A 17,415-nucleotide genomic window follows, 5' to 3' on the forward strand; every position below is an offset into this window, starting at 1 on the left:
GCGGGGTGATGATCAAGCCGGCCAGCCCCCGAGCCCCCGGGTCGAGCTAGTCGAGCCGGCGGCCGGGTTTGGTAGTAAAGTGGTGTGAAATATGGATGCAATAAATTGGTCGGCAAAAGGCAGCCCCCGAGTCTCGTTCGGGGACCCCATAGTTTCATATGCTTATAAGAGGCATTGATAGATACATTCGTGTGGCTAACTATAAAACGGACGGAGGAGTTCGGCGTTCCATGGCTGGGTCGTTTCTTCACCGGCGGTGTCCCTCTTGCGCTTCTTCGATTTGTGCGTGTCGATGAGGTAGTAGGCGTTGCGGTCGCGAAAAGTCCTGCTCACGATGAACGGGCCTTCCCATGGAGAGGACAGCTTGTGCTGTCCTACCTGCTCTTGGACGAGTCGGAGAACGAGGTCGCCTTCGCGGAATGCGAGAGGCTTAATCTTCTTGCTGTGGTAGTGCCTCAGGCCTTGCTGGTAGATAGCCGAGCGGCTAAGTGCCACAAGGCGCGCCTCTTCGAGCAGGTTGACGCCGTCTTCACGTGCTTCTCTTGCTTCTGCTTCGGTGTACATCGTGACGCGGCGAGTCGAACTCGACGTCGGTCGGGATGATGGCTTCGGATCCGTAGACGAGGAAGAACGGGGTGAACCCGGTCGACCGGTTTGGTGTTGTACGCAGACTCCAGAGAACCACAGGCAACTCATCGAGCCAACTGCCGGGTGAGCGGACGAGTGGCTCGACGAGTCGCGGCTTGATGCCAGACATGATGAGTCTGTTGGCCTGCTCGACCTGCCCGTTGGACTGCGGATGTGCCACGGAGGCCAGGTCGAGGCGGATGCCGGAGACGGAGCAGTATTGCTCGAGCGCACCCTTGGCGAAGTTGGTGCCGTTGTCGGTGATGATGCTGTTCGGCATGCCATAGCGCACCGTTATGTCCTTGATGAACCGGACGACTGTTGGCCCGTCCAGTTTCTTGATTGGTCTTGCCTCGATCCATTTGGTGAATTTGTCCACTGCCACCAGCAAGAGCGTCATGCCGCCTCGAGCGGTTTTGAAGGGTCCCACCATGTCGAGTCCCCAGACCGCGAAGGGCCAGGCGATCGGTATGGTGCGGAGTGCTGACGCCGGCTGGTGGCTGCGTTTGCTGAAGCGCTGGCATCCTTCGCACTTGAGGACGAGCGACTCGGCGTCTTCGAGGGCCGTTGGCCAGTAGAAGCCGTGGCGGAACGCCTTGGCCACGAGGGATCGAGATGCGGCGTGGTGCCCGCACTCGCCCTGGTGAATGTCGAGGAGGATGTCAATGCCGCGGTCCTGCTCGACGCAGCACTGGAACACGCCGGTAGAGCTGCGCTTGACGAGCTCGTTGTTGATGATGCTGTAGGCGGATGCCCGACGCTGAACTTGCCGAGCCTCAGTCTCGTCCATGGGGAGAACCCCGTTCTCCAGCCATTCTGATATCGGCAGGGCCCAAGATGGGGCCGTGACGGCGGTGAAGACGGCCACCTGGGTGGGTTCCGAGTCGGCGGCTCCTGGGCCGGGTTGAGCAGCCCCCGGGTTGGTGACGGCAACGGCCGGGTACGGGGTGATGGTGGCCGGGTTGAGCTGAGCAGCCCCTGGGCCGGGTTGAGCAGCCCCCTGTCCGGGTTCAGCAGTCCCCGGGCCGGCTTGCGGCGCGGCTGGGTCTTCTGGGACGTGGATGGACTCGGAGTCCGGCGACGGCTTGACGGACGGCTTGCGCAGGTGCTCGAGAAGATGCCGGACGGGATGGCTTGACGTGATGAGGCGATCTTGGCGAGCGTGTCGGTGGCCTCGTTCTCCACGCACGGGACATGGAGGAACTCGCAGCCATCGAAGGATCTGGACAGCTTCTGGATGAGGAAGCGGTAGCTTGCCATGTTGGAGTCACGGGCGTCCCACTCGCCGGAGCACTGCTGCACCACCAAGTCCGAGTCGCCGTAGCACAGGATGCGCTGGATGCCTAGTTCCTTGGCGAGCCGGAGGCCGTGCACAAGGGCTTCGTATTCAGCGACGTTATTGGAGGCGGCGAAGTGGATCTGGAGTGCGTAGCGGAGTCGGTCACCCTACGGAGATGACAGTACGATGCCAGCCCCTAAGCCGAGTCGCATCTTGGACTCGTCGAAGTGCATGCGCCAATGCGTCGAGTCGGGAGGTGGCGGCAGGTACTGGGTCTCGGTCCAGTCAACGAGGAAATCGGCCAGGGCCTAAGACTTGCTCGTGGTGCGGGGCTCATAGAGGATGGTGTGACCGGCTAGCTGTATCGCCCATTTGGCGACCCGGCCGGAGGCGTCCCGGCACCCGATGATTTCTCCGATAGGCGCCGTGCTGACGATGGTGATGGCGTGTTCTTGAAAGTACTGCTTCAGCTTCTTGGCGGTGAGGTACACGCGGTAACACATCTTCTGGTAGTGCGGGTAGTTCTGCTTGGAGGTGGAGAGCACTTTGCTCAGATAGTATACCGGGCGCTAGACGGCCTAGATCTTGCCCTTCTCCGGTCGCTCGACCACCAGCACCGTGCTGACCGCCCGTGAGGTCGCGGCCCGTGAGGTCGCGGCTATGTAGAGCAATAGCGGCTCCTTGTCGGTCGGTGCGGCCAGGATGGGTGCGGTGGAGAGCATGCGCTTGAGGTCTTGGAAGGCTTCATCCGCCTTGCTGTTCCACTCGAACGGGCTTGTTTTCTTCATTTGCTGGTACAGGGGCAGTGCCTTCTCGCCCAGCCGGCTTAGAAACCGGCTGACCGAGGCCAGGCAGCCTGTGAACTTCTGGACATCGCGCAGCCAGGTTGGCTTGCGCATGCGCTCGATGGCCTTGACCTTCTCCAGGTTCGCCTCGATGCCACGTTCCGAGACGAGGAAACCGAGCAGCTTTCCGGCTGGGACGCCGAGGACGCACTTTTCCGGGTTGAGCTTGACCTTGTATTCGCGGAGGTTGGCGAATGTTTCCTTCAGATCGTCGAGGAGCGTGAGGTGCTGCTTGGTCTTCACCACGATATCGTCCACATACACGTGGATGTTCTTGCCGAGTTGCGGTAGCAAGAACTTCTGCATGCAGCGTTGGAAGATGGCTCCGGTGTTCTTCAACCCGAACGACATGGTGATGTAGCAGTAAGCCCCGAAGGGCGTGATGAAGGACGTCTTCAGGGCATCGACCGGGTCCAGCTTGATCTGGTGATAGGTGGAGTAGGCGTCCAAGAAGGACAACAACTTGCATCCGGCGGTCGAGTCAATGACTTGGTCGATCCGCGGGAGGACGAACAGATCCTTGGGACAGGCATTGTTGAGGCTGGTGTAGTCGATACACATGCGCCAGGTCTTGTTCTTCTTTCGGATGAGGACTGGGTTGGCCAGCCACTCAGAGTGAAAAACTTCCATTATGAAGCCGACCGCCAAGAGCTTGACGACCTCTTCACCAATGGTTCTTCTCTTCTCTTCGGAAAATCGATGGAGGGGTGGACGTACAAGCTTGGCGTCCTTGCGGGCGTGGAGTTTGTGCTCGGCGTACTTCCTCGGGATACCCGACATGTCTTTGGGGGTCCATGCGAAGATATCCCGATTCTCATGGAGGAAGTCGATGAGCTCGCCTTCCTATTTGCTATCGAGGCGGGCGCCTACGACAACGTACTTGCTGCAGCTGGGGTCTTCTGGGTTCAGCTTCACTTTCTTGGTTTCCTTGGAGGGCTTGAAGGTGGCCTCATCGGCCGTGTCCAGGGTCGGGATGGACGCGTCGGAGGCCTCGCCGGCCAGGGCGACGATACGGTCGAGCTGGCGCCGCTCCTCGGCAATGACCAGCGACTCGGCCAGCTTGGTGCCGTCTCGGGCGCACTCCAGAGACTTGGGGTAGTCGCCGGTGATGGTAATGAGGCCGTTGGGACCTGGCATCTTCATCTTCAGGTACGCGTAGTGGGGGACCGCCATGAACTTGGCGAGCGCGGGCCGGCCCAGCAGCGCATGATACACGCTGGACAGGTCCACCACCTCGAACCAGATTGGTTCACGTCGGAAGTGGCTGCTGTTGCCGAACAGGACGTCGAGCCGGACCCGACCAATGGGTGAGCAGGAGAGGCCGTGTACGATGCCGTGGAAGACTGTCCGGGTTGGCTCCAGGTCCCCGGCCTTGAGGCCAAGCTTGGTCATCGTGTCGCGGTAGAGGATGTTGATGCTGCTGCCGCTGTCGATGAGGACTCGGGAGAACTTGCAGGTGCGCCGCGCGACGATGATAGGGTTGAGGACGAGGGCGTATCCACCTGGACTCGGCATGACTGCCGGGTGATCCTCCCGGGTCCAGTTGATCGGGCGACCCGAGCAATGCATGAAATCCATCTTGGTCGGGACGATGGTGTTCACCTCCTGCCAGAGGAGGCGCTCGCTGCGCTTGTCATCGCCGAGGCTGGTGAAGATGACATAGGCCGCGTTCTGGTCCAGGTAGGCGTCGTTCCGCACCGCGCCACCGGCAGGAGGCGGTGGTGGAGGCGGAGGCGGCTGCCCCGTGCCCGGAGCCGGAGCCGGAGCCGGAGGAGGCGGGACATCGCCCCTCATGATGCGCTTGGTGATGGCGCACTGTCGAAGCATGTGCATGGAGGGTCTTGCGCCGCTGTGGTGCTTGCATGGGGCATCGAGCATCTCTTCAAAGCTCATGGCGGGTTGCCACGCCATCTTGCCGGTCTGCCGGCGCTTCGCTGCCGGGTCCGCCATGGGCTCGGCAGCCGCGACGAGCCGGTTGATGTGACGTTGCACCGGCTGCTCGGCCTTGCGCTTGTTGTTCTGGTGGTGCTGCTGCCGGCTTCTTTCGCCGGCCGGCTTTGGTGGAGGGACCGGCTTCGCCTTGCCGGCGTCATCCAGCGCCACCTGGATCTTCATGGCGGAGTTGGCGTTGGCGTACTTGTCTGCCGTCACCATGAGCGCAGCCATGGTGGCCGACTCGGAGCGTAGAAGCTTGTGCTTGAGGAGGGTGCTGTCTCGGCACCCGCTGACGAAGTATTGGATCGCCTGGACTTCATGGACGCCCTCACAGCTGTTCCGGAGCTCGGTCCAGCGTGCGAGGTACTCGCGGCCGGTCTCCGTCGGCCCCTGCACGCACATGGCGAGCTGGCTGGGGCGACCGGGCCGTTTGTACGTCCCCGTGAAGTTGCGGACAAACGCTTCCTCGAAATCGACCCATGCATTGATGCTGCCCATCGGCAGGCTGTTCAACCATGTGCGAGCCGATCCTTGGAGCATGAGCGGTGCGTAGCACACGCCGAATCGATGATTGGCACCGGTGATGCCAATGGCCGTGGTGTAGTCGGTGAGCCAGTCTTCTGGCTTCACGGTCCCATTGTACTTGAGGGTGTCGCGGGGAAGCACGAACCCCTTGGGGAAGGGCTCCTCCCGGATGCGTGGGCCGAAACACGCCGGTCCGATAGCGCCGCTCTCCTCCACCTCCAGGGAGCGAGCGAGCTGATCGAGGCGGTGGCGCGCGGGCCGAGTCAACTGGCGGCCAGGCCCCGAGGGGCCGGGTCGGCTGGAGCCGGACGCCGGCCAGGCTGGCCAGGTCCGTGCTGGGTCTCTGGGGTGGGCTCGTTGCCCAGAGCGTCGGCGGCGGTGCCGGCCGGGTTGCGCCGGGTCCGGGCTTGGCCGGAGTCCGCCTTGCCGGGCGGCGAGGAGGCCGTGCGCAGGAGTTCGCCGGGTCCGCCAAGGCGGGCGGAGCCGGACCCCGCCGGCTTGGCGAGCTGGTTGAGGCGATCCTGCTGGGTGTTGGCGGCGTGGAGGAGCTCGCGCATCCGCCCGATGCGCTCCTTGAGCTCCTCGCCCGTGAGTTGGTCGAGGCCGACCGCGGCTGCCTCCGCAGCGCGCATGCTCTTGACTGGGGTCTCGTAGATGGTCCGGACGGCGCCGAAGGCCCGGCCGATCGCTCCTCCCCGGGCGTGAGTATCGGCGGCCCGGCTTGGCTCGGCCGTGGCGGGCGTGAATCCGTGGGCGGCGTCGTGCTCCATCTGAGCAGCTTCCAGGCGGCGCCTGGTGACGGCCAGCATCTCGGACAGGTCCAACATTTGCTGGCACGTGTCCTCGAGCTGGGTTCGGGCTTCAGCGACGTTGGTGGCATCGACGTCGGTGCCGATGGGGATGCGGAGGCTCTGCATCGCGGCGCGCAACGGGTCGGACGGTTCCGTCCGTGCCGTGGCGCCCGCAGCTTCGGCGACTCTTCTCGCCTTGCTCGACGAGGAAGAGGCGCCAACGCCGGTGACAAAGACCTTCACGTGGGCGTCCATCGCCCCGGCAGTGAATCCGCTACTGAGAGAGAGCGGGGAGTCAGAGTAGCTGAGCACCTCGCTGGAGTACTCGTTGGCCGCGAGCGCGTCGGAGATGCACAGCACGGTGAAGGAGGCGGCGAGCGCGCCGATGACGTCGTCCGCCAGAGCAACGGACTCGTCGGAGTAGGAGAAGGGCCCCGTCCGAAGCATGCTTCCAGCCAGCTCCTCGAGCTGCCCCACGGTGGGCGCCAACTGTCGTGGTGGGCGCACGACAGATGCTAAGGGATGGCTAAAGAGAGGAGGAGGCTCGAGGGCGCTGGTGGGCTTCGGAGGCGAGGTTGATATGCGCGGGCGCGGGACACCGGACAGACCCAGGTTCGGGGCTCTCCGGAGAGATAACACCCCTAGTCCTGCCGAGTTTAGTTGGATGGTTGATAGTACAGTGTCGCTCCTGGAGCTGTATGGAGGAGGAAGGAGGCCGGCCAAGGCTCGGGCTGCTCCTTCTCTTTGGTGTTGCTATCTAGTGGCTAGTCCTATCTTGCTTGCTTGCTTTATCTCGTATGGCTTTGCTTGCCACGGATCTTACATATTATATCTCTCTCTGTAGGCGTGGACTCCTGGGGGGTTTTATAGATCAACCCACCCAGGGTTACAATGGTAATATGCCGAGTCAGTGGGTCCGTATTGTCGGTGTCCGGGGTATCGGGCTGGGTCCCGCTTGGGTGCTTGTGGTTCGCCGGGTTCCCCTAGGTGCGGGCCCCGTGTGCCTAGGGGGACTGTGCGCCGTCTTGTCGATTGTCATGGCGTGGCCAAGTCGAGCCGCGCACAGTGTTCTCCATCAGGCCGCCACTTGCTGTCGTCAGCGGTGAGGACGGGAACACTATTGCCGTGCCAGCCCTGGTCAGCGGGTAGGTAAGGGGCACTGTTGCCACGCTCCGGCTGACCACGGGCATGGGCGGGGGCACTGTAGTCTTGGTCATCGGTGATTGAGGTCTCGTCCCATCGTACGGCCTGGATGAGACGGGAGCTGACCCGTGGCTGGGTTGCCGTGGACGCCACGGGTGGATTGGCTTGCTGGGGAAGCCAAGGTTGCGCCGGGCTGAGTTGCCTTGCGCCAGCCGCTGCGGCCGGGTCGACGTACCTTGCCGAGTCGAGGGTCTTGGCCGGGTTGCGCGCCTTGCCGGGTCGAGCGACCCGGCCTGGCGCACGCCGGTTTGCGGGGCGATGCGGGCCCCGCCGTTTTTGAAATAGATTCGGGTTCCGTTGCCTGCCTGGGGTTCATCCCCCGACAGGCATGGTATCATCATTTCATCCACATTGCATGTGCAAGAAAGTTGAGAGGGTTGCGGCAAAAACCGGATGCACTTCATGTACAAAACGGACAATCTCTTTCGAAGTATCAGGATTTCATATGGAAACTTGTGTGTTACAACAGGCATTTCAAATGAACTACGAAAAGGTTGAAAGTTGGCATGGTATCATCATAATAGTTGTGGAGAAAGTCTTCACTTTTTCTTCGCTTGTGTCCTTTCCTTATTGCGCCGAACCACTACAGGAAACAGGAAATTTGCTGTCTGTGGATCACAGACGGCAAAGACCTAAATCCAGACGGCAAAGATTTTGCCGTCAGGAAACAGACGGCAAAGTCAGACGACAAAGATAAGTCGGCAAAGAATACTTTGCTGTCAGCTTTTTATCTGACAGACGGCAAAGAATTTGCCGTCAGCCGAAACTTCTTCGCCGTCTGCCTTCTAAATCACATACGGCAAAGAAAAGTAGTTTTGCCGTCAACTAGACTACATCTTTGCCGTCAGCTATTCGAGTCTTTGCCTTTAGCCTCGCATATCACAGACGGCAAAGAATGGGATCAAATTAAAAAAAACACAGCCGCGTTGCTCCCTCGAACGATGCGGTCAACGCATGCAAGTGCAGTGCCATATCTATATTTTTGGCATGTCCGTACCTAGTGCCTTTCATTCATCATTAGTAAGTACAAAGTGTAAACAGGACCACCAGAGAACTAAAGTTAGAGAATAGCCCTTCAAATTTACACAAAGGACCCTAAAACATAAAATGGAAAAGCAATCGTGTCCTTCTTCTTTGCTGCAGTGGCCTGCTCGCGCAAACTTCCAGCACAACGCCCGCCGCGCCACTCTGCCTCCCGGTCCTGCTCGTCGCGCTGCCTCCCGGTCCTGCTCGTCACGCCGCCTCCTGGTCCTGCTCGTCGCGCCACCGTCTGGACCCGCTCAGCCGCGCGCCGCCGTTTGGACCTGCTCAGCCGCGCGGCTCCGTCCCAGCCACACTCGGGAGACACGCAAGGGAGGTCATGGATGGGTGGTGCTTGCGAGGCGGAGTCCCCGGCTGCTGTCGCCATGGAGCTCGCGAGGCAGAGCACGCGACCTCGAGGCCGCAGCCGGTGCCCGGGGTGGAGGCCGGCGGGGGTGACGGGGCCGGGGCCGTCGGGGGCGACGGGGCGCGAAGACTGCCGAGGGTGAAGAGCGCCGGGGCGCGGAGGCCGCCGGGGGTGACCAGGCCGGGGCCGGCGGGCGAGATGATGGCCAGCGTGGCCGGGGCCGGCCGGTGACATGGCGGCTAGCAAGGTGGTGGCGGGCGCCGGCGAGGCCTACGATGGCGAGAGGGGAGGTGGGCGCGGCCGCCGGCGGGCCTAAAGTGGAGACGGGGGAGGTGGCCGTGAAGTGGTTGGGGGCGAGGCCATGGCCGGGGGTCGTGCTCGATTTGGATCGAGTGGGAGAGAAACGAGAGGGAGAGAGAGACGTGCGGTGGGGGTGGGGATAAGAGAGAAAGGACGTGGGGCGCGTGGGTGCTGTCCTGGGGGTGCGTGCGTCGTGCGTGGGTGGGGTGTGGATGGACTGGTGGATGCGGATGTGCGTATAAGATGTTGCCAAGTCATCGATCCATGTGATCGATCCGCGTGATGTGCTTTCTCTTTGCCGTCTGCGAAAAAATATAGACGGCAAATAGCTCACTTTGCCGTCTGAAAAATAAAATACAGACGGCAAATAATCTTCACCGTCTCCTGAAAAAAATATAGACGGCAAAAAATCTTCGCCGTCTGTGATTTTTGTTGCAGACGGCAAAGTGAGCTCTTTGCCGTCTGTGATTTTTCTGGCAGATGGGAAAGTCTATTTTCCCGTCAGTTTTTCTTTGCCATCTGTTGCTGCCAGCAAACCCTTTCTTTGCCGTCTGCCCGACGAAAAGCTGACGGCAAAGACGCCCCCTGACGGCAAATTATCTGTTTCCCGTAGTGAACCATGGATAATCTTCATCATTTATCAGGATGCTTGGGTCAGCCTTGACTTTGAAGGGAGGAATTTCATGAAACTTTTCATAATCTTCGGACATGTCTGTCTTGCCCTCCACTCCCAAGATGTCCCTTTTTCCTGATAGAACTATGTGGCGCTTTGTCTCATCGTATGATGTATTCGCTTCCTTATCTTTTCTTTTTCTTGGTTTGGTAGACATGTCCTTCACATAGATAACCTGTGCCACATCATTGGCTAGGACGAACGGTTCGTCAGTGTACCCAAGATTGTTCAGATCCACTGTTGTCATTCCGTACTGTGGGTCTACCTGTACCCCGCCTCCTGACAGATTGACCCATTTGCACTTAAACAAAGGGACCTTAAAATAATGTCCGTAGTCAAGTTCCCATATGTCCACTATGTAACCATAATATGTGTCTTTCCCCCTCTCTGTTGCTGCATCAAAGCGGACACCGCTGTTTTGGTTGGTGCTCTTTTGATCTTGGGTGATCGTGTAAAATGTATTCCCATTTATCTCGTTCCTTTGTAAATCAATACAGTCGAAGATGGTCCCCTGGACAACGAGTACAACTCATCACAAATAGTGTTGTCACCTCTGAGACGTGTTTCCAACCAACTGCTGAAAGTCCTGATGTGTTCACATGTAATCCAGTCGTCGCACTGCTCCGGGTGCTTGGAGTGCAGACTGTTCTTGTGTTCATCGACATACGGGGTCACCAAGGTAGAGTTCTGTAGAACTGTGTAGTGTGCTTGAGACCAAGAATATCCGTCCCTGCATATTATTGAGTCCCTTCCAAGCGTGCCTTTCCAGTTAGTCTCCCCTCATACCGCGATTCAGGGAGACCTATCTTCTTAAGGTCAGGAATGAAGTCAACACAAAACCCAATGACATCCTCTATTTGATGGCCCATGGAGATGCTTCCTTCTGTCCTAGCATAGTTACAGACATATTTCTTTAGGACTCCCATGAACCTCTTAAAGGGGTACATATTGTGTAGAAATACGGGGCCCAGAATGACAATCTCGTCAACTAGATGAACTAGGACGTGCGTCATGATATTGAAGAAGGATGGTGGGAACACCAGCTCGAAACTGACAAGGCATTGCACCACATCACTCCTTAGCCTTGGTATGATTTCTGGATCAATCACCTTCTGAGAGATTGCATTCAGGAATGCACATAGCATCACAATGGCTAATCGGACGTTTTCGGTAGAAGCCCCCTCAATGCAACCGGAAACAGTTGCGTCATAATCATGTGGCAGTCATGAGACTTTAGGTTCTGGAACTTTTTCTCTGGCATATTTATTATTCCCTTTATATTCGATGAGAAGCCAGTCAGGACCTTCATACTAAGCAGGCATTCAAAGAAGATTTCCTTCTCTTCTTTGTTAAGAGTGTAGCTGGCAGGACCTTCATACTGCTTTGGAGGCATGTCGTCTTTTTCGTGCAAACGTTGCAGGTCCTCCCGTGCCTCAGTTGTATCTTTTGTTTTCCCATACACGCCCAAGAAGACTAGAAGGTTCATGCAAAGGTTCTTCATCACGTGCATCACGTTGATCGAAGAAAAGGACCTCTAGGTCTTTCCAGTAGGGTAGGTTCCAAAAAATAGATTTCTTCTTCCACATGGGTGCGTGTCCCCCAGCGTCACTCGGAACAGCTAGTCCGCTGGGACCCTTTCCAAAGATTACGTGTAAATCATTGACCATAGCAAGTACGTGATCACCGGTACGCATGGCGGGCTTCTTCCGGTGGTCTGCCTCGCCTTTGAAATGCTTGCCTTTTATTTCGACATTGATGGTTGGTCGGAAGAAATTGACGATGGCCCGGGTACACATTCTTCCTGCATTTTTCCAGGTATATACTTTGAGTGTCAGCTAAACAGTGCATGCATGCGTGGTATCCCTTGTTTGTCTGTCCTGAAAGGTTACTGAGAGCGGGCCAATCGTTGATGGTTACAAACAGCAATGCGTGTAGGTTAAATTCCTCCTGTCTGTGCTCATCCCATGCACGTACACCGTTTCCATTCCACAGCTGTAATAGTTCTTCAACTAATGGCCTTAGGTACACATCAATGTCGTTGCCGGGTTGCTTAGGGCCTTGGATGAGAACTGGCATCATAATGAACTTCCGCTTCATGCACATCCAAGGAGGAAGGTTATACATACATAGAGTCACGGACCAGGTGTTGTGATTGCTGCTCTGCTCCCCGAAAGGATTAATGCCATCCGCGCTTAAACCAAAACATACGTTCCTTGGGTCACGTGCAAACTCAGCCCAGTACTCTCTCTCGATTTTTCTCCACCGCGACCCGTCAGTGGGTGCTCTCAACTTCCCGTCTTTCTTACGGTCCTCACTGTGCCATCGCATCAACTTGGCATGCTCTTTGTTTCTGAATAGTCGTTTCAACCGTGGTATTATAGGAGCATACCAGATCACCTTCGTAGGAACTCTCTTCTCGCGGGGCTCGCCGTCAACATCACCAGGGTCATCTCGTTACCGCAATGCACCACATACCGGGCATGCGTTCAAATCTTGGTATGCACCGCGGTAGAGGATGCAGTCATTAGGGCATGCATGTATCTTCTGCACCTCCAATCCTAGAGGGCATACAACATTCTTTGCTGTGTACGTACTGTCGGGCAATTCCTTATCCTTTGGAAGCTTCTTCTTCAACATTTTCAGTAGCTTCTCAAATCCTTTGTCAAGCACAACATTCTCTGCCTTCCACTGCACTAACTCCAGTACGGTAGCCAACTTTGTGTTGCCATCTTCGCAATTGGGGTACAACCCTTTTTTGTGATCGTCTAACATGCGATCGAACTTCAGCTTCTCCTTTTGACTTTCGCATTGCGTCTTTGCATCGATAATGACCCGGCGGAGATCATCATCATCGGACACATCGTCTGGTTCCTCTTGATCTTCAGTAGCTTCCCCCGTTGCAGCATCATCAGGCACATTGTCTGGTTCCTCTTGATCTTCAGCAGCTCCCACCGTTGCAGCATCACCGTATTCAGGGGGCACATAGTTGTCATCGTCCTCTTCTTCTTCGCCGTCTTCCATCATAACCCCTATTTCTCCGTGCCTCGTCGAAACATTATAGTGTGGAAAGAAACCCTTGTAAAGCAGGTGGGTGTGAAGGATTTTCCTGTCAGAGTAAGACTTCGTATTCCCACATTTAGGGCATGGACAACACATAAAACCATTCTGCTTGTTTGCCTCAGCCACTTCGAGAAAATTATGCACGCCCTTAATGTACTCGGAGGTGTGTTTGTCACCATACATCCATTGTCGGTTCATCTGCGTGCATTATATATAATCATGTGTGTCAAAAGTAAGAAAGTCAGACAAATATCTATCTAAAGTAAGAAAATCAGAAAAGTATCTATCTAAAGTAAGAAAATCAGAAAGAATATAAGAACAAGAGGCTCACCACGGTGGTGCCAGCGACGAGATCGGCGCGGGCGATCAACAGCGCTGAAAACGGGGACGGGGCGTGACAGCCAGCTAAATCTAGACAAATCTCGGGAAAAATGGAGCTCCGAGGTCGAGCTTCGAGAGGAGAAAGCTTAACTAGTGTGGCTCGGGCATTTCATCTAACACCTCATGTGCATAGGAGGTGAGCTAGAGCACCCAAATGCCCTCCCCTCGCTGGCCAGAAAAAACAGAGTGCTCTGCCGCGGCGATGGGTATATATAGGCGAATTATTTGTCCCGGTTCGTGGCATAAACCGGGACTAAAGCCCCCCTTCTATACCGGTTTAAGGCACGAACCGGTATCAATGGATGTGGGCCAAGAGCTCGGCCCATTGGTCCCGGTTCGTGCCTAGAACTGGGACAAATGGGTCTAGACGAACCGGGACCAATGCCCACGAGGCCCCGGCCGGCCCCCTGGGCTCATGAACCGGATCTAATGCCCCCATGGGTCCCGGTTCGTGAAGAACCGGGACTAATGTGCTGGCCAGGCCCGAACCAAAGCCCTGTTTTCTACTAGTGCTACTGGGATATCCAATTGGACACACTCGGCAATTCATGGATGAAACTCGGCATAATATAATTCTTTTATTGCCATCGTTCTCATAGGAAACAAACACAAAAGAACTTATCATCTTGACAATTTTAATTTGAATTCCTCCTATCAATATTACAATCGAAGGATATATGGATTGATCTACACGTAATAAAATATGGAAATCACATGGGATGATCTAAACCGTAATAATGCGGTCCCAAAAAGATTAATGACTCCTAATTTCTTATTAAAGTAATAATTTATAGGGAGACTCTAATTAGTATGGAAATAGCATCAACTGATCTATACCGTAATAATTCGGCCCCACAAAGAATAACGACTCCTAATTTCTGATTAACGTAATAATTTCTAGGGAGTCTCTAATTAGTATAGGTATAGATATATAGATCAGAGGTAACCAAAGAGAGAACCGGTGAAGGGAGGAAAGAAAATCGATGGTGGGAGGAAAGAAAATCAGTGGAGGGGTGGGGGTCGTACGAGGAGGTTGGACGAAGGGTGGGGACGTAAGATGGGAGAGGGAACGTTACATTTTTTTAAGGTAAGTAGAGATTCTTTTTTACTTTGCATACAAAGAAAAATTCCATACAGATGACACATTAATCCTTGTAAGCAGTAAATCCAGTGAGATTGACAACCTCACTAGATTAACTTGGGGACCATGGTAAAGTTTGTTAGTTCAGTGTAGGTATAATCATGTGCTCGCGGGAGAACTTCGCGAATTGATACCTTGGTTCTCTGTACCCGCGAACGATTCTTGACACTACAAAGCCTTGTTCAACATATATTGTTTTTCTGGCACTACGTTATTAGCCAGGGATATGAGGATGCTATCCACTGGGATATCCAATTGGACACTCACTGCAATTTATGGATGAAACTTGGCATAATATAATTATTTTATTGTCATCATTCTCAATTCATAGGAAACAAACACGAGAGAACTTCATCTTGACAGTTTTAATTTGAATTGCTCCTATCAAATTTGCACTTGGTTTCTCCCCTTGTTTTCCCATGCATATAGATGACCGGTCGATGACTTCAGGTCGGAGGGTTCCCGTTCAGTTAAGCATGGCTGCCCTCCCAGTCCCATGTCCGTGGACGAACCTCGCGTCATCCTCCGTGTACACATGCCTTTCATTCAATAGTCTGCATGTTTTAAGTCCATGTTATCTGTTTGTGTCCCAAGAGTAGTAGTAGTGGAGAGCAAGAGGAGGCGGTGACTGACGAGTGGAAGACGGTCTTGTTGAGAGTGGTTGAAGAAATAAGGGTCTCCCCGTCGAGGTACGACAGCTCGCCATCAATCCTGTCCGTGATCCTCTCGTTGATCTGCTGGGCGGTGAGGGTGAAGGGATGATCTGATGCCTACAGGCATGCATGTTGTCAACGAGACAGAAGCACGTCGATCACTACTCTCCACTGCATAATATGAAAACAGTGCTTGTACTATCAGATCCAAATTTATTGACAAGGGTGGTGCCTACCATGACCCAGCCCCAGGTGTCAGCGAAGGACGGTACGTGGGCAGTGTATGCTTTCACATCTGTGATCAAAACCAGCTACCTAGTTAGTTGCAAATTATTCATCCCATATGTATGCATAATTGCATATATTACATCATCAAGGCAAGACATGTATGGTTCATAAGTAGAGACCTCAATGCTTTGAAAAATAAGTAGAGAGCTTGATTGGATATACTCACGCTTGAAGACGTGCCTAAGGGTGTTGTAGATGGATGAGAAGACCTCCTTGTGCGTCAGGACGCCCGCTGGTCCAGCCTGTGTTAACCCAAACAAGACAAGCAGAAGAGTTAATAGACTGACTGAGATGCATCGACGGGTAGCAAAATCAAAGCTTTTGAATTTGCCTGTGTGACGAAGATGCCACCGTCGTGGAGCCTGGGCTTGAGGACCTGCTCGTAGAAGGACCTGGTGTAGAGCTGGTAGCAGGGGCCTCCCTCCATGGGATCCGCGAGGTCCCCCACTATCACGTCGAACTTCTCCTCCCGCATCTTCTCTAGCTCAGCCCTGCAGCATCCATCAATCAACGTCCAGTTGGCTCATTGATTCAGTTTTTGTGAGTAGTATTGTGTTTAGTGTAGTACTACCCCCGTCCTTTAAACATAGTTTTCGATGATATTATTTTTGTCTTTGAACATAGTTTTCGATGATATTATTTTTGATGACATACAATAATATTTTGTTAGTTAAATTTTGGGTTAAAATTTAGCATAAAATATAATAAGGACCAATAAACCAGAACGAAGGTAGTACCTGGCGTCGTTGATGACGAGGCAGAGCTTGTCGCTGGCGAACGCGTCCCAGTTGACGCTGAGGTGCGTCCGGCAGAAGTGCACCACCTCCTGCCGTCGTCGTGCACGTTTGGACGGACGTGTTTAATTGTGTGAGCCATATAACAACAAGTTTGTGGACGTGATGGATCTGTTGGTGTTATGTGGTACGCGCAACGCACCTCGTCTATGTCGCACATCACCACCCTCTGGACGGTCTTTTGCTTCAGCGCCTCCCTCGCCGCTGATCCCTCGCCGCCGCCCATGATGAACACCGTCTCCGGGCTGCAATGATATGATTTTTGGGTAGGAGATAAACGTGCAATACTCTAGGCCACATCTCTCTATGGAGTACTACTCGTAGTTTGGAATGAAATATCCAGATTGCATTGACCCAAGAGTGACTGAAAACCAAGCCCAATTCGGGGACTGATAGGATAGCTTACTTGGGATGGAAGAGAAGCGGCGGGTGTATCAAGGACTCGTGGTAGATGAACTCGTCCGCGTCCGCGCTCTGCATCTTCCCGTGGATTATCAGAGCCTTTCCGAAACACTTGGTATTAACCAGGGCAATCTCCTGGTACTTGCTTTTCCCTCGGTGCAGCACGCTTTCAAGCAGCACAGAAAGCAAAAAATTGCACACAGGTCACTTTGTTTAGTCCATGGCAGCTTCAAAGAAGCCAAGATTTCACATGACCGCTCAAAGAGGCTTAAGATTTAGGTACCTGTTCAAGGCGTAGCAGATCTTGAGGTCGTCATGGATCTCCTCCTCGTACCACAGGGTCTCCTCATGATCTCCCCTCTGCTGCAGCTGCTCCTGCTTCGCCATGGCCACCGGCTTGCCGTGCCCATTCGCCTCGAGCCGGTGGTTCATCTCACCAACTCCCAACATCTTGCAGACAAGAGCGAAGTTAACTGGTGGCTCTGCGAAAGCTGAGAGGGTCACTGGGTGCATATAGTGTAGGTGCGTGTGTCGGTGGTGTCGTCGTACAAATTCTGCACTGCTCGACATGCTTTAATAACACACAAACTCCTGGTACACGTACTCCTATATGTTAACCTTCTTGCCGAGCGAGAAGAGGACGTCGTAGACTAGAAAAGGGCCGGGTGACGATCTGACGAAGGGTCCAGTCTATCTCACCGCTGGCTATGAACTGGGTTTATAGAAGAGCAGAATGCGGTCTTTTTCAAGGGGCGAGCGACAGTAGCAGGAGTACGTGATTTTGGCCTCTTTCAATGCAGAAGAGCATCTCCAACCCGCGCGCAACCGCGGCGCACTAAAATAAGTTTACAGCTTCGAAATAACAACTTTTTTCGCGTCGCAGAGCGCTGGCTCCAACGGACGCTGCAAAAAAAATTACGCGCGCTCGTCGCTTCAGCAGACGCGCAAACTTTTACAGCACGCGCGAGCAGCCGGCGCTTGCAACATGTTCATTTTGATGATATTTTAAACATTTTATGAAAAATATAGAAATAGCATAGTACAAATGCACGACACATCAACAATCATGCCACACCATCATCCAACCAAGTTCAAAATCACCCAACCAAATTCATGACATAAAAGTTCACA

General features: G+C 54.6%; 1 protein-coding gene across 2 annotated transcripts; it reads right to left on the reverse strand.

The window, feature by feature from the left end:
• Positions 1-14,423: 14,423 nt before the first annotated feature.
• On the reverse strand, positions 14,424-16,959 carry LOC119287738 (thermospermine synthase ACAULIS5-like). Of its 2 annotated transcripts, none has more exons than XM_037567335.1 (9): positions 16,568-16,959; positions 16,289-16,477; positions 16,025-16,127; positions 15,826-15,914; positions 15,420-15,579; positions 15,255-15,330; positions 15,037-15,095; positions 14,781-14,917; positions 14,424-14,701 (listed from the first exon to the last, which is right to left on the reverse strand). In XM_037567335.1, exons 1-9 carry the CDS (start codon positions 16,852-16,854, stop codon positions 14,614-14,616), a joined length of 1,188 nt encoding a protein of 395 aa, XP_037423232.1. In that variant the 5' UTR covers positions 16,855-16,959; the 3' UTR covers positions 14,424-14,613. The 2 variants fall into 2 exon arrangements, with proteins under 2 accessions (XP_037423232.1, XP_037423233.1); XM_037567336.1 differs by having other exon boundaries at positions 16,289-16,450; positions 16,568-16,956.
• Positions 16,960-17,415: the final 456 nt, after the last annotated feature.

This window comes from Triticum dicoccoides, chromosome 4A (assembly GCF_002162155.2).
Source record: "Triticum dicoccoides isolate Atlit2015 ecotype Zavitan chromosome 4A, WEW_v2.0, whole genome shotgun sequence".
NCBI lineage: Eukaryota > Viridiplantae > Streptophyta > Magnoliopsida > Poales > Poaceae > Triticum > Triticum dicoccoides.

Coding starts and splice junctions, on each gene's coding strand:
- LOC119287738 (XM_037567335.1), bottom strand. CDS start 16,854: ATGTCGAGCAGTGCAGAATTTGTACGACGACACCACCGACACACGCAC. Junction 16,128..16,288: donor CCGCTTCTCTTCCATCCCAA/GTAAGCTATCCT, acceptor ATATCATTGCAG/CCCGGAGACGGTGTTCATCA. Junction 15,096..15,254: donor CCTTAGGCACGTCTTCAAGC/GTGAGTATATCC, acceptor TTTTGATCACAG/ATGTGAAAGCATACACTGCC.